This window comes from Papilio xuthus, unplaced genomic scaffold, assembly GCF_000836235.2.
Source record: "Papilio xuthus unplaced genomic scaffold, Pxut_1.1 DF829758.1, whole genome shotgun sequence".
NCBI classification, from domain to species: Eukaryota; Metazoa; Arthropoda; class Insecta; order Lepidoptera; family Papilionidae; genus Papilio; species Papilio xuthus.
In genome coordinates this window covers 3,479,754-3,491,149 of record NW_013528891.1, presented here as the reverse complement: position 1 = coordinate 3,491,149, position 11,396 = coordinate 3,479,754, and the positions used below count along the sequence as shown (strand labels likewise).

The 11,396-nt window shown below is 32.8% G+C and overlaps 3 protein-coding genes across 3 annotated transcripts in view; 1 reads left to right on the top strand and 2 right to left on the bottom strand.

The window, feature by feature from the left end:
* Positions 1-4,376, bottom strand: part of LOC106128872 (transmembrane protein 68) — an 18,392-nt gene extending 14,016 nt beyond the window's left edge. Inside the window, exon 1 of the mRNA XM_013327343.1 lies at positions 4,137-4,376. Coding sequence (XP_013182797.1) covers positions 4,137-4,194 — 58 coding nt within the window. The 5' untranslated portion in view covers positions 4,195-4,376. The remainder of the gene's footprint in view (positions 1-4,136) is intronic.
* A 268-nt stretch (positions 4,377-4,644) lies between these two features.
* On the top strand, positions 4,645-7,500 carry LOC106120934 (probable enoyl-CoA hydratase). Its single transcript, XM_013316436.1, has 6 exons — positions 4,645-4,859; positions 5,130-5,362; positions 5,627-5,777; positions 6,087-6,236; positions 6,539-6,736; positions 7,006-7,500. The coding sequence occupies exons 1-6, from the start codon at positions 4,730-4,732 to the stop codon at positions 7,122-7,124; spliced, it is 981 nt and encodes a 326-aa protein (XP_013171890.1). The 5' UTR covers positions 4,645-4,729; the 3' UTR covers positions 7,125-7,500.
* An 817-nt stretch (positions 7,501-8,317) lies between these two features.
* Prosbeta5 (Proteasome beta5 subunit) lies at positions 8,318-10,551 on the bottom strand. The gene is given in 6 exon segments (NM_001312389.1): positions 8,318-8,514; positions 8,784-8,922; positions 9,560-9,753; positions 9,923-10,022; positions 10,184-10,285; positions 10,369-10,551. Coding segments are annotated over 6 exon segments (852 nt in total). The 5' UTR covers positions 10,513-10,551; the 3' UTR covers positions 8,318-8,341.
* Between the last annotated feature and the right edge of the window lie 845 nt (positions 10,552-11,396).

Here is an 11,396-nt window from a genome sequence, read left to right as displayed (position 1 = left end):
AAGCAGGTGTAAGATCACCTGGGCAAGTTCAAAATTCCATTGATGCGTCCTTTGGAACCTGTTGGTTACAAAAAAGGTCTAGACACCTGTGCAGGACCAAGATCCGGTCCTGTTGTATTTAAGGCTACAACGCAAATAGTCGTAACCCAAAAAATTACATTTTTCAAAAGAGACATTGTGCTAAATGTATTATAAAAATGTATTTTTTCTCTTTCTATTTAGGCACCAAACTTTACATCATCATCAGCTCACTATACGTCCCCACCGAGGGGCTCGGCGCCTACCCAAAGTCACGAGTGACTTCACATGATTTAATTAATGCAAGGAAAAGGGATTGGCTCCTAAACCCATGGCAACTTAGTTCAGGAGACATGGTTTCAACCAAAATATATATAATGTCGCAATAAATATTTTATTTATTTACTAGCTGTCGCCCCCAACTCCATCCGCATGGAATTAAAAAAAAAACGTAATCAGTAGCCTATGTGTTCCTTCCGATTATGTTCTACATCTATGCCAAATTTTAGTGAGATCCATACAGCCGTTCTGTAGATACCTTCAAACAAACATCTATCTATTCAAACATTCGCATTTATATAATATACTAGCGGATCCGACAGACGTTGTCCTTTCTACACGTCTTTAATTTGAATAAATTAATATGAAGTTATTATTTGATGAAAATTGTGAATCTAAACCATTCCCAGATCCCCTTGAATACACAAAAAATTTCATCAAAATCGGTCCAGTCGTTTGAGAGAAGTTCAGAGACATACACACTCACAGAAGAATTATATATATAAAGATAGTATAGTATGTTAAGATTTTACGACAATGGATTAGTAGGAGACTAAATTCTAGTCAAATTTTTTAAACGTTCGTAAAATCTTATATTTAAACTATGAATCCAATAAAATAAAGATCTTGTTTTTAGTATAGTTCATAAAGCATGAAGTTAAATTTTGCACAAAAAAGCAGTTATGACAATATACATAGGATCCCTTTATTTACTGAACTCGTCCTTATAATATTAGGTTTACAAACTTGTCATTATATTTGATGAATGTACGTCGAAAGATATTTTTTAAAGGACGAGCTAATTCAAGATGCAATAAAGACTGGCTGATTTTGTCTACTAATATAAAATAAAAAGAAATTAATACTTTTTTTCTTACTGGCTGATACTCGCGAGTTCTTTTTCTTTTTTTTCTCTTATATTTCTTTTTTTTATTGAATTTCACCAGTATACATGAGCTATCTTTCATTAAAAGTCGCGTCAAAATCGATCTAACCGGAAATTACCCTGAACAAACGTGTACTTAGGGACAGAACATTTTTTATTTATACATTTTTTAAAAATGTTTTTCGTTATAACGCAAATGTGTACATCTTGTCATGTATGCATGAAATGTGACATTCGTATTACATGCAGACAGACCATCTTTATCGGCATTTTTATATATATGTTTCCACTTCAAAAACTCCATATAAAAGCTTTGTTAACTGTTTTTTTTAATAGATAACCTATCTCCGGTAGTTCAGGCATCCAGCCAGTGTGAAAATAAAAAAAAATAATCGTTTAGAAACGGCTGATTGACTACTGAACTTTGCTTGCATAACTTTATCTTTTGAAATGATAAAAAACATTCACCGGAAAGAAAAAAAAAGATAAAATGAATATTTTTTACTCTGTGCAATATCTTTGTAAGTGCAGACAGGAGGTGCAAAGTCTGTGGCGATAATTTTCACTATTGACATGTCTATTTTTGAATCTCTCGTCAACAGAACTGATATTGAATTGTAGGTTATAAAATTATTCAGTGGAAACTACACTTAACTCAGTTCAGTTCACTTAGTTCTACACTACAAGTGATCTTTTAGTAAGCAAACGTCTCTGAGTTATGTGCAGTTTCCACTATTAATTTAGTGTGGTCGTTTTGTCGAATGATGGTTTAAATTTACATACGTGTTATATTTTATATGTTTCTACATCTATATCAAACTTCAGCACGACGGCAGCCGTTTTGGAGATACCTTCTAAGAAACATCCAAACATTCGCATTTATAACATTACTAGTTGTCGCCTGCGACTCCGTCCGCGCGGAATTAAAAAAAACTTAGTTACTTTAGCCAAATTTCATCAAGATCAGTCGAGCCATTCCGGAGACGCATTCGCATTTATAATACTAGTAAGATTAAGATGTAATCGTTCATAATAGCTTCTATAATATTATTTTCATTAAAAAAATATCCTAGAATGTACGAGAACATCGTAAATGTCTTGACGTTCCCATAATTAACTTAAAACTTCAACCTTTTTGCCTCTTTATACCCACGGTGTTTTTTTTTGTCTGTACCTAATTGGAAAATAAAATTAAGTTCACAATTGCATGTATGGCAACATTGTAGTTGTATATTTAATCTGCGTACTTCGGAACGGTCATTATTTCCTTCTGTAAACTACGAATTAAGTAAATAAAATAACAAGTATGATTATTAGCATGCCGGAGAAGAATACGAATACAATAATACCTCACTCAGGGTCGGCGTTAGAGTGGGGGACAGTCAGGCGACCGCCCAGGGCGCTGGACAGATAGGGGCGCCACATGTCTGCGAATTACAATCTCACGTAACCTTATTAACCCCCCAATGACCCCGTATTTTCACATATTTAAAAACCAATATAACTTCAAATTAAATTAATTAATTATTGTGACCTATATATGTATATTAAAGGAGAATTCTAAACGAAACTTTTACTATAACCCGCAACTTGAGACCTGCAGCGCCCACAAGGGGGCGTTATCGCCCACTTTGGGAAAGACTGCTCTAAATAATTGTTTAGTAGGTCTGTAGTAGCTGGGTGCAAAGGACCTAGCTGGGCGTTTGAGTTCCGAACGAAGATCCCGCCTCCTCTCGTTAGCGCCGGTCGCGACTGCAGTGGGGTTTTAGTCGGTGCAAGCCCAATATAACCAACCTCGTCCTTTCAAAGTTGGTATTATAAGGCTCAATGGTAGAAAATGAAAAATGTTACTCTAGTAATCTGTATGGCGAAAATAAATCAATGAAATGGTAATAATCTGGTATGGTTGAAAACGCTTCCTATTTAATTATATAAATAATTCAACCCAAAATGAATTCCGTTAAATCAACATACAATACAATCAAGAACAATATAAACGATCTTTTGTTCAATTAAAATTATCATATTATTCTTTAAATAAGTCGAATTTTTATTAGTTTACATGCATCAATAATTAAATTTATATAAAATCGCCAAAAACAAACACGGCAGAAAATTTAAAAACAAATTTAAATTTGTTGAAGGAATTGTAAAACCTATTGAGAAATTATAAAGTTGAAATTTAAAGAACAAAGGCTTTTCAAGTGAAACATTTGATTACATATTTGTTCCAGATAAACTCAAAAACTACAATGTGCAACTATTAAACTACTAGCTAACTATCTCTCCTAATTACATCAGAAAGTAACCTATATATAGATTTCTTATTTGTGTATCTTTTTACACAAGCAAAGTCAGGGTCACAACAATGCATGTTGTTACAAAAATTATATTACTTTACAAATAATGCAAGGAATCTTTTATTAAGAATTATGACCAAATTTCAACCAATGGTTGATCACTAGTTTATAGTAAATATGCTATTAAATAGTTAGCAAAAACAGTTGAACTGGTTAAGCAAAAGTTCTAGGGACCTCAATATTTTTCTCACTTATGTGTCTCTCTAATTGGAGTTTCCTGCTTATGGAGGTTGTACTTTGGGACCAGACAATGATTGTCACTTATGCAAGGTTGCCTGTATAAGTTTTGATTAAAGCAAATAATTTAAGAAGACAAAATCGTTTGAAAATATTGTTTTAGTACCATGGACTTTGGTAGATTGTAATAGTTAATAAACCACATAAGCAACAAGTTTTTTATACTTAATAATTATAAAAACTTAATTGTTACAAGGTTATATGTTAGATATTTTCATATGATTCGTATTAGTCTAATATATAGGTATAATCTGTTTTTATCATATCAAACCGGAAATTAACCATTGAGAAAAAACTACCTTATATTTTTATTTTTCTGTGTCGCTCATTATTTGTATATATAATCTAATACTTACCTATAATGTCATAAAGACTCGCAGTATAATTATCCACGAAATACGAAAGATAACTCATTTTACTTTAACAGCTGATCTTAAAGTTCGAAAGATTCAAAGTTCCACTTCGCTAATAATGTTCTTTAACTACATTTAAGGTTAAATCACGCGTCACCCATAACACATATGTATTCAATATTTAATTATAAAAGGAAACTATGAAGTTTTTATTATTCTATACACAATTAACAAAATAATAATAGTTGAGACAAAGTTGAGACAATCGAATCGGCCCACGATCATTTGACATTGACAGTTGACAGCAAACCATAAATTTGGTAAATTCAAAAGTTATAAAATTTCTACAGTTTATAGAAGTAACTATTTTCTTTAGTATTAATACGATAATAAAATACCATTTTTAGCTTCAAATTTTATAATAGCTAAAAGCAAGTTATAATTTTAAGTTGAATATTGTTATAAAAATAATAAGTGGGCAAAAGCTACGCAATTCCTATTTGACATTGACATTTACCGTTTGTAATTTTTAGGTTAAATTGTTGATTCGCAATTTTGATTTCAGCCGGCAAATAGTTTGCAATAAATAATATATCATGAAATCTATGTTAAGAGTTGTTTTATCGAGAAATGTGCCATTTGCACGTATTAACATTATTCGATTTGCGTCGAACGATGCCAAAAAACAAGAGCAGGAACCACAAAAAGTTGAAGAAATTGTTAAAAGTATGTAATATTCAACTTAACTCGTTTTTATTAAGTGTTTAATTTTGTATATAGTAGTGGCTGACTAAAATAAGCTGAAAAACGAGCGACAAATGACGATAAAAATTATATCTACTTAGTATCTTGCTCAGTTTAGTTCCAATTGCGACTGCGAAGATCAGGCTCACTATTATAGTATAATTGTAATTACTTTGGTCACGATTCTATTAAAAACATTCTCTCATATATATGATTTGATTTCATATCAATAATATAGGATTTCTCTTTCAGACATTACTATTGAGAAATATGGTGGTATCACAACATTAAACATAGATCGTCAGAAGTCAAGGAACAGTCTGGATGAAGCTACACTCCATGAAATGACAGCCGCAATAAATGCTTTCGATAAAGACCCAGAGTCCAAAGTACTGGTCTTCAATGGTGAAGGTGGGACATTCTGCTCTGGTTTTGACCTTGATGAGATGGGATCCAAAGGTTATAATATTCTTCGAGATGCAGCTGTAAGTTAAGAAAAATGTTATATATTATTTAAATGTTTTTTTTTAATGTCAACTTTCACTTATTGTTCCACCATAACTTTTTACTCCCATTATGAAAATTGTCTATAGTTTTTCCAGTTTGCATAAGCCAGAACTCAATAATGAATTAATCACAATTTCTTTCCCCCTGAAAACTTCCACTTCAAAACTAGACAGCGTTAACTAATAAGCTATATGCAAGTGTATATTTATTTGTTTTATAGTGATTTCCTTTGGTTATTTTAGTCAAGACTTCTCAGACGACCTCTATGTGATAAGCCCACAATAGCAGCAGTAACAGGTTATGCTGTTGCTGAAGGATTTGAATTGGCATTAGCTTGTGATCTACGTGTTATTGAGGATACTGCTGTAGTTGGTTGTCTCGGCAGAAGATTTGGTGAGTTGAGTAAAATTGTTGGGTCACAATGTTACCATATCCCTATGGCTAGAAATGGCTTGACTAATTTTTATCAAATTTTATATGCAAAGTCAGTTTGTCTGTGAATTGTCTACTATCTATTTTTTAAACCCGCACCGACAGCTAGTATTTATATGTATTTATGTGAAATTTATAAGGTAATTGATGTAATTAATGGCTAATACACCCCATTTAAAACTATAGATTTCTTTAAACCTACTGTAGCTTTATTTATTCTTCAACTTTTGAATAATAAAATTATCTGCCATAAATATTGTCTTATTTCAGGGGTGCCACAAAGTATATATGGAGCCCGACGTCTGACAAGTCTGATAGGTCTGTCGCGAGCACTAGACCTGTTGATGACAGGTCGCCTGATAACTGGCACTGAAGCACATACAATGGGACTGGCCTGCAAACTTACTTCTACTGGAACAGGTAATTGTGCTATATCTCTTTAATATAATACTCCTATTTACCTTCCCACCTTCTTTCTTATAAGGAAAGGATGGGAAATGGAAGGGGATTTTCCGGATGAGAGGATGCACGATTAAAATTAGGCAACACATATGCAATTGTGTATGTTTATGGGCAATGGCCGCTTCGCTATTTCAGGTGGCCACTTCCTCGTTTGTGGCAAGTTAGCTTATGATATAAAATAATCGCGTATTCTTAAGTAGTGTCAAGGTTTATGAAGATAACTTATATTTTATATAAAAAGATTTTGTTTTCTATCCCAGCACTTGGCGAAGCAGTTAAATTAGCCAAATCTCTGGTCAAGTTCCCGCAAAATGCATTAATTATGGATAAGTTGGCTGCAGTAAACTCCCAACTGAACCCCAATAGTGAAGAGAGCATGAGAGAAGAGGCGATCATTGCCAGCCTGCTCGGAGGTGCTATTCAAGACATAGATGAGGGTGTCAAGAAATTCCAGAAAGGTTAGATCACAAAATACTAGTATACAGGGTGTTTTGTGTTTCCAAGCCACAAAGATATTTAAAAACATCATATTAACTGAATTTATTTGTTTCTATACAGATTTACATTTAACTCAAATTTGTTTTTATAAAGGCTGTTTTTTTTTTAAGTTATTGATCACACATTTTTGATAATTACCAGAAATTAGCATCTTTTTTTAATAGATTAACTAAGTTAAGTATGATTTACAGACGATTTATTTAAATTAAATTGCGTTTTTTTTTTTAAGGTATTGGTAAACACGGCAAGTTCTACAGGTTAACAGAAGTTCCGTTGAAGGATTGGGAGCTTGAGGAAACATATGAAGAAGTTACAATACAAACTGATAAAGGGGAAAAGAAACCTTAAGTTTTAATATAAGTTAGCATGTATAAATTGTTTGTACTAAATATTTCTAGTCGCATAGTCAAGACTTAAAATAAATGTAGGCCTTAAATATGCCCTTTATTCTGTAACCTTGCCTTCGGACAGTCTGAAGTGTGGATTGTCAGTGTTATGTTAACCAATGGTATGTCAATATTCAAGATTTGATCTTTCTAGTATTATATTCAGGTTGTTGTGTTAAAAATATTTAATTTATATAAAGTTATTTTCGTAAATTAAAGTTGATTAACTGTGGGTTTCTGAGGTTTGAATCTCCGTTTATCTTGTTATCTCTGTTATGTCAAGAATGATAGGGATGGCGATATGTTTTTTGGAGATTTTGATCTCAGAAGCCAACAGTTAATGATAAAAATGGTTATTGGTAGGTTTCAATTTTCTTGTTTTTTTTTTGTTATCTATATTTGAATACGTAATTAAAATGAAACGTTTTCTTGTAATAAAAATTTTGTCGTACACAATTACTTATTTTTGTATTAATTAGTTAAGTTACACATTGTTAGTGTTTTAGTTAATGTAACTTGTACTGAATTTAGAATTAATAAACAATAAAAGTTGGTTTACTTATTTTTTCTTTTCAAATTTTGCTATGGATTTAAAAAAAAATTAACAGTGGTAGAGCCCGCTTTAACATGTTCGCACGAATCGGCCCGGTTCGCCCGGTGAAATACCACGACCACACAGAAGACAGGCATCAAGTGGAAGCAATTCCGCGTTTCGTCTGATGAGTGTGCGTCCCGGAGGCCTAATTTAGTCCTCTTTCCCTTACCACCCTCTTTCTTATAAGGAAAGGATGGGAAGTGGACTTTCCGGATGAGAGGATGCATGGAAAGGGAAGATATTTTGTTTCTGTGCATCCTCTCCTCCGTCGATTAAGGGTAGGCAACGCATGCAATTGCGTATGTCTATGGGCAACGGTCACTTAGCGATTTTAGGTGGCCGCTCGCTCGTTTGCTACCTTATGATATAAAAAAAAATCTGTAGCTAACATGGTAATGATGGTAAACGAAATTTAAATACCAACCTAATGTCGCTAAAATCGCGAAGTAACACTCAAAGACATTAAAAAGTTAAAAATCCATTGCCTAATTTTAATTTCTTTGACAAATATTTATCATGTTTTATAGGGCTGTCACCAATAAGAATTATATGAAAAGTTTAATGAATTTATAATAATAAAGAATTTAAAAAGCATCATCTGACAGTCCCTTCTCTGCTTGATATTTGTAATGCAGATCGGAGCAGTCCTCATTGGAGATGTTCACCCAACCATTCTCACTAATGTGGTACACTCGGATGATACCGCCTGAGTACGCGTCACGATGTGTCGCGTGGTAGATGGCGCGGCGACCCAACTCTGGAAAACCAAAATGGCAACAATCAAAATTAACATAAAATATTCAAATTATGGAACGTCCTGTAAATTGTTGCTTTTAGTTTTCTAACTTTATGCGTCAAATTGTATGCTTTGTTTAAATGTCCATGTTTAGAAAATTAAAAAAAAATTGATAATTTATCGGGGAAATAAAAAATGAAGTTAGTCATAACTTGAACCAAAAGCTAATAAATATCCAATTTTAAAGTAAGTAAGACAGGATATTATATAAATGAATGAGATAAACATACCTTGTGCTTCCTTATCCTCAAGATCCCACTTGTATCCAGAGTCAAGTACACCAAATGCATACACGGACCCTGAGCCCACAGAGAATACGGTTCCTGGTGTTCTTGTACCTTCACTGTCCACATAGTACAGCTGTGCACCCTAAAATAAATATTATTGTAACTAGTGTTAAGAAAATCTGACAATGTGCCGGTGTACTGGCGCAACACTAGCCTTATTAAAATGTCAATGTTTATGTCCCCTCACTAATAATTCTGACACTTGACTTTGTAAAGAAAAGTGCGCCCGCGCCAAAGGATTCTAACTAATAATGTCTAAAAGTAGCAAGATACATATATGAAACGCTGCAAGAAACTGAAGTACCAAAATCAAACAATCGATAAGCAAGATACTTCTACAACAAATGCTTTTCGAACTTTTTAAAAAACTATTCGATAACAAGATACTTTCAAGATCCACCACAGTGACATGGGAATGACATACAAAAAGAAATCCTATGGATACGAAATTAACAGAAAAGGAGACTTAGTACCTAGAAATATTGAAAGATTCTTTGATATCTTGTAACATTTTATAATAAACAATTGAAAATAGCAATAGACTAGGTGAGAGGAAGTAATTTATGTGTGGTGTGCATTTTGCCAGTCAGTAGGACAGTGCTGGCTTGGCATAGACTATTTTGTCTCACTGGCACTGGTTTGTGTTTACATTATATCAGTGCTAATTTTGAGCAGTAGTTAATGTAAACTAGGCATTATGATGTTCTAAATTAACTTACTCTCTTATCAAAACCAGCTAGCATCATTCCCATACTGAGTCCCATGCCTTTGTAGTTATACACCATGTTGGCCATGAGCTTACTGGCTGCGGCCACTGAGATGCGCTCACGGTTACGTAGTTCGTATAGACGACATTGCTTAGCGAGTACACGGTCCCAGTAAACGCAGTCCGCAGCACCACCCGCCAAAGTACCTGGACACATATAAAGATATTATAAAGAGAACATTTGTGTTCAAAATCTTAACAAAAAAGTAACCTAGGATATATAAAATAGTTTCCTGCAACTTAGCAATTGGTAGAACATCAATAATTTGAACTTCATGAATAGTATTATTTTTGTTCATTTGAAAAGTTAACTTACCCAAAAGGTAGTCATTGATTTCTACAATTTTCTTCATTGTCTGAGAACCAATGAACTGACCACCAGTGGCACGGGAATCCACTGCCAATAGAACTCCTCCCTAAACAAAATATTTATCTTAAAGGATAAAATATTTACCTAAATACCTCCATTTCCATACATAATTTTATACATTTTTGGATGATAGTTTTTTATCAGGAAGTTCACTAATGAAAAACCATTGCTGGGTGAACCATGAAAAACACGAAAAATGCTACATACCTTATACCGGAATCCCAAAGTTGTTGTTCCATGGTCGAACTCAATTTTAATATCTCGTCCAGTCTCATCCTTTGAGTTAAACTGTGCTAACGTTTCAACCGGCTGTAATAGAAGATGGAAGTATTAAAATTATGCTGATATATAGAATAAATATATTTATTTAATAAAAAATAACCTGAACTTACATTCGCAAACGGTGGAGTCGCAAGTTGAGCGCTGTTCATAAAGTTTTGACTGTATCCGATAATATCATTTTGAAATGAAGCAAGGGAATCAACGGGTTTTAAATTAATCTTTTCGTCAAGACGGCAGAAATCTAGTAAAGCCATTGTTTTAAAATTTGAATGAAAAAGTTTAGATGATTATTACAAATTCGGATGACAAGCGAAATCTGAATACAAAAATGTTTGACGTATGATTTTAATGTTGCTCGCAAGCTAACCCTTATTACATATGGCAATACATTTTTATGATTTTTTAGAGTTTTTCTTTAATTATCGTATTAAATCGTTAATTCTTTGTTCTGATTTTTTAATTTTTGAAACAAAGTAAAAGTGAAAATATAGTGGAAACGTAGTTTTCTTATCAAGATTAGCATTGCCATCTAGCTGCAAATAGTTTCAATGTATTCCATGTTGTAAGTGCAAATCTTCGCCACTAAGTGACAAATTCTGAAGGAAAAACGGCAAATCTTATTTTTTTACGCTACGGGCTTTTGATTATCAAAACCTTGGACATAAATAAATATTATAAATGTTATGAAATATACAAAATAGTTACATTAAATTTTTTCATTTTTCAATCAATTTAACTTTAAATTCTACCTACTCACCGATAGATGGCGATATAAGCTGAAAATAATAATTTTATCATTATAACAGTAAAATGTATTTTACACACTTTATAATTAAACAAATCATAAAGTTATAACATTTTAATCTTAATAATAATTCTAGTTTACTTAAAAAGAAATATAGCTATAAAACAGGAAAAAATGTTAAAATAAAGGTACTTAACTCTTTTACGGTTTATCCGCTTCAATTGTAAAAACTATAAATGCTAACATTTTAAACAGATAATTATGAAGGTAAACAAGAGAACAATCGTATAAGATTCAAGGAATTGGCTAACGATAAGTAGTGATAAGTTACCGAACCTATTATTACTATGAGTCAGTCGAGGGAAGTCAAGGGAACAGCGTTGTCGATGCGAT

Coding starts and splice junctions, on each gene's coding strand:
- LOC106120934 (XM_013316436.1), top strand. CDS start 4,730: ATGAAATCTATGTTAAGAGTTGTTTTATCGAGAAATGTGCCATTTGCA. Junction 5,363..5,626: donor ATATTCTTCGAGATGCAGCT/GTAAGTTAAGAA, acceptor TGGTTATTTTAG/TCAAGACTTCTCAGACGACC. Junction 5,778..6,086: donor TTGTCTCGGCAGAAGATTTG/GTGAGTTGAGTA, acceptor GTCTTATTTCAG/GGGTGCCACAAAGTATATAT.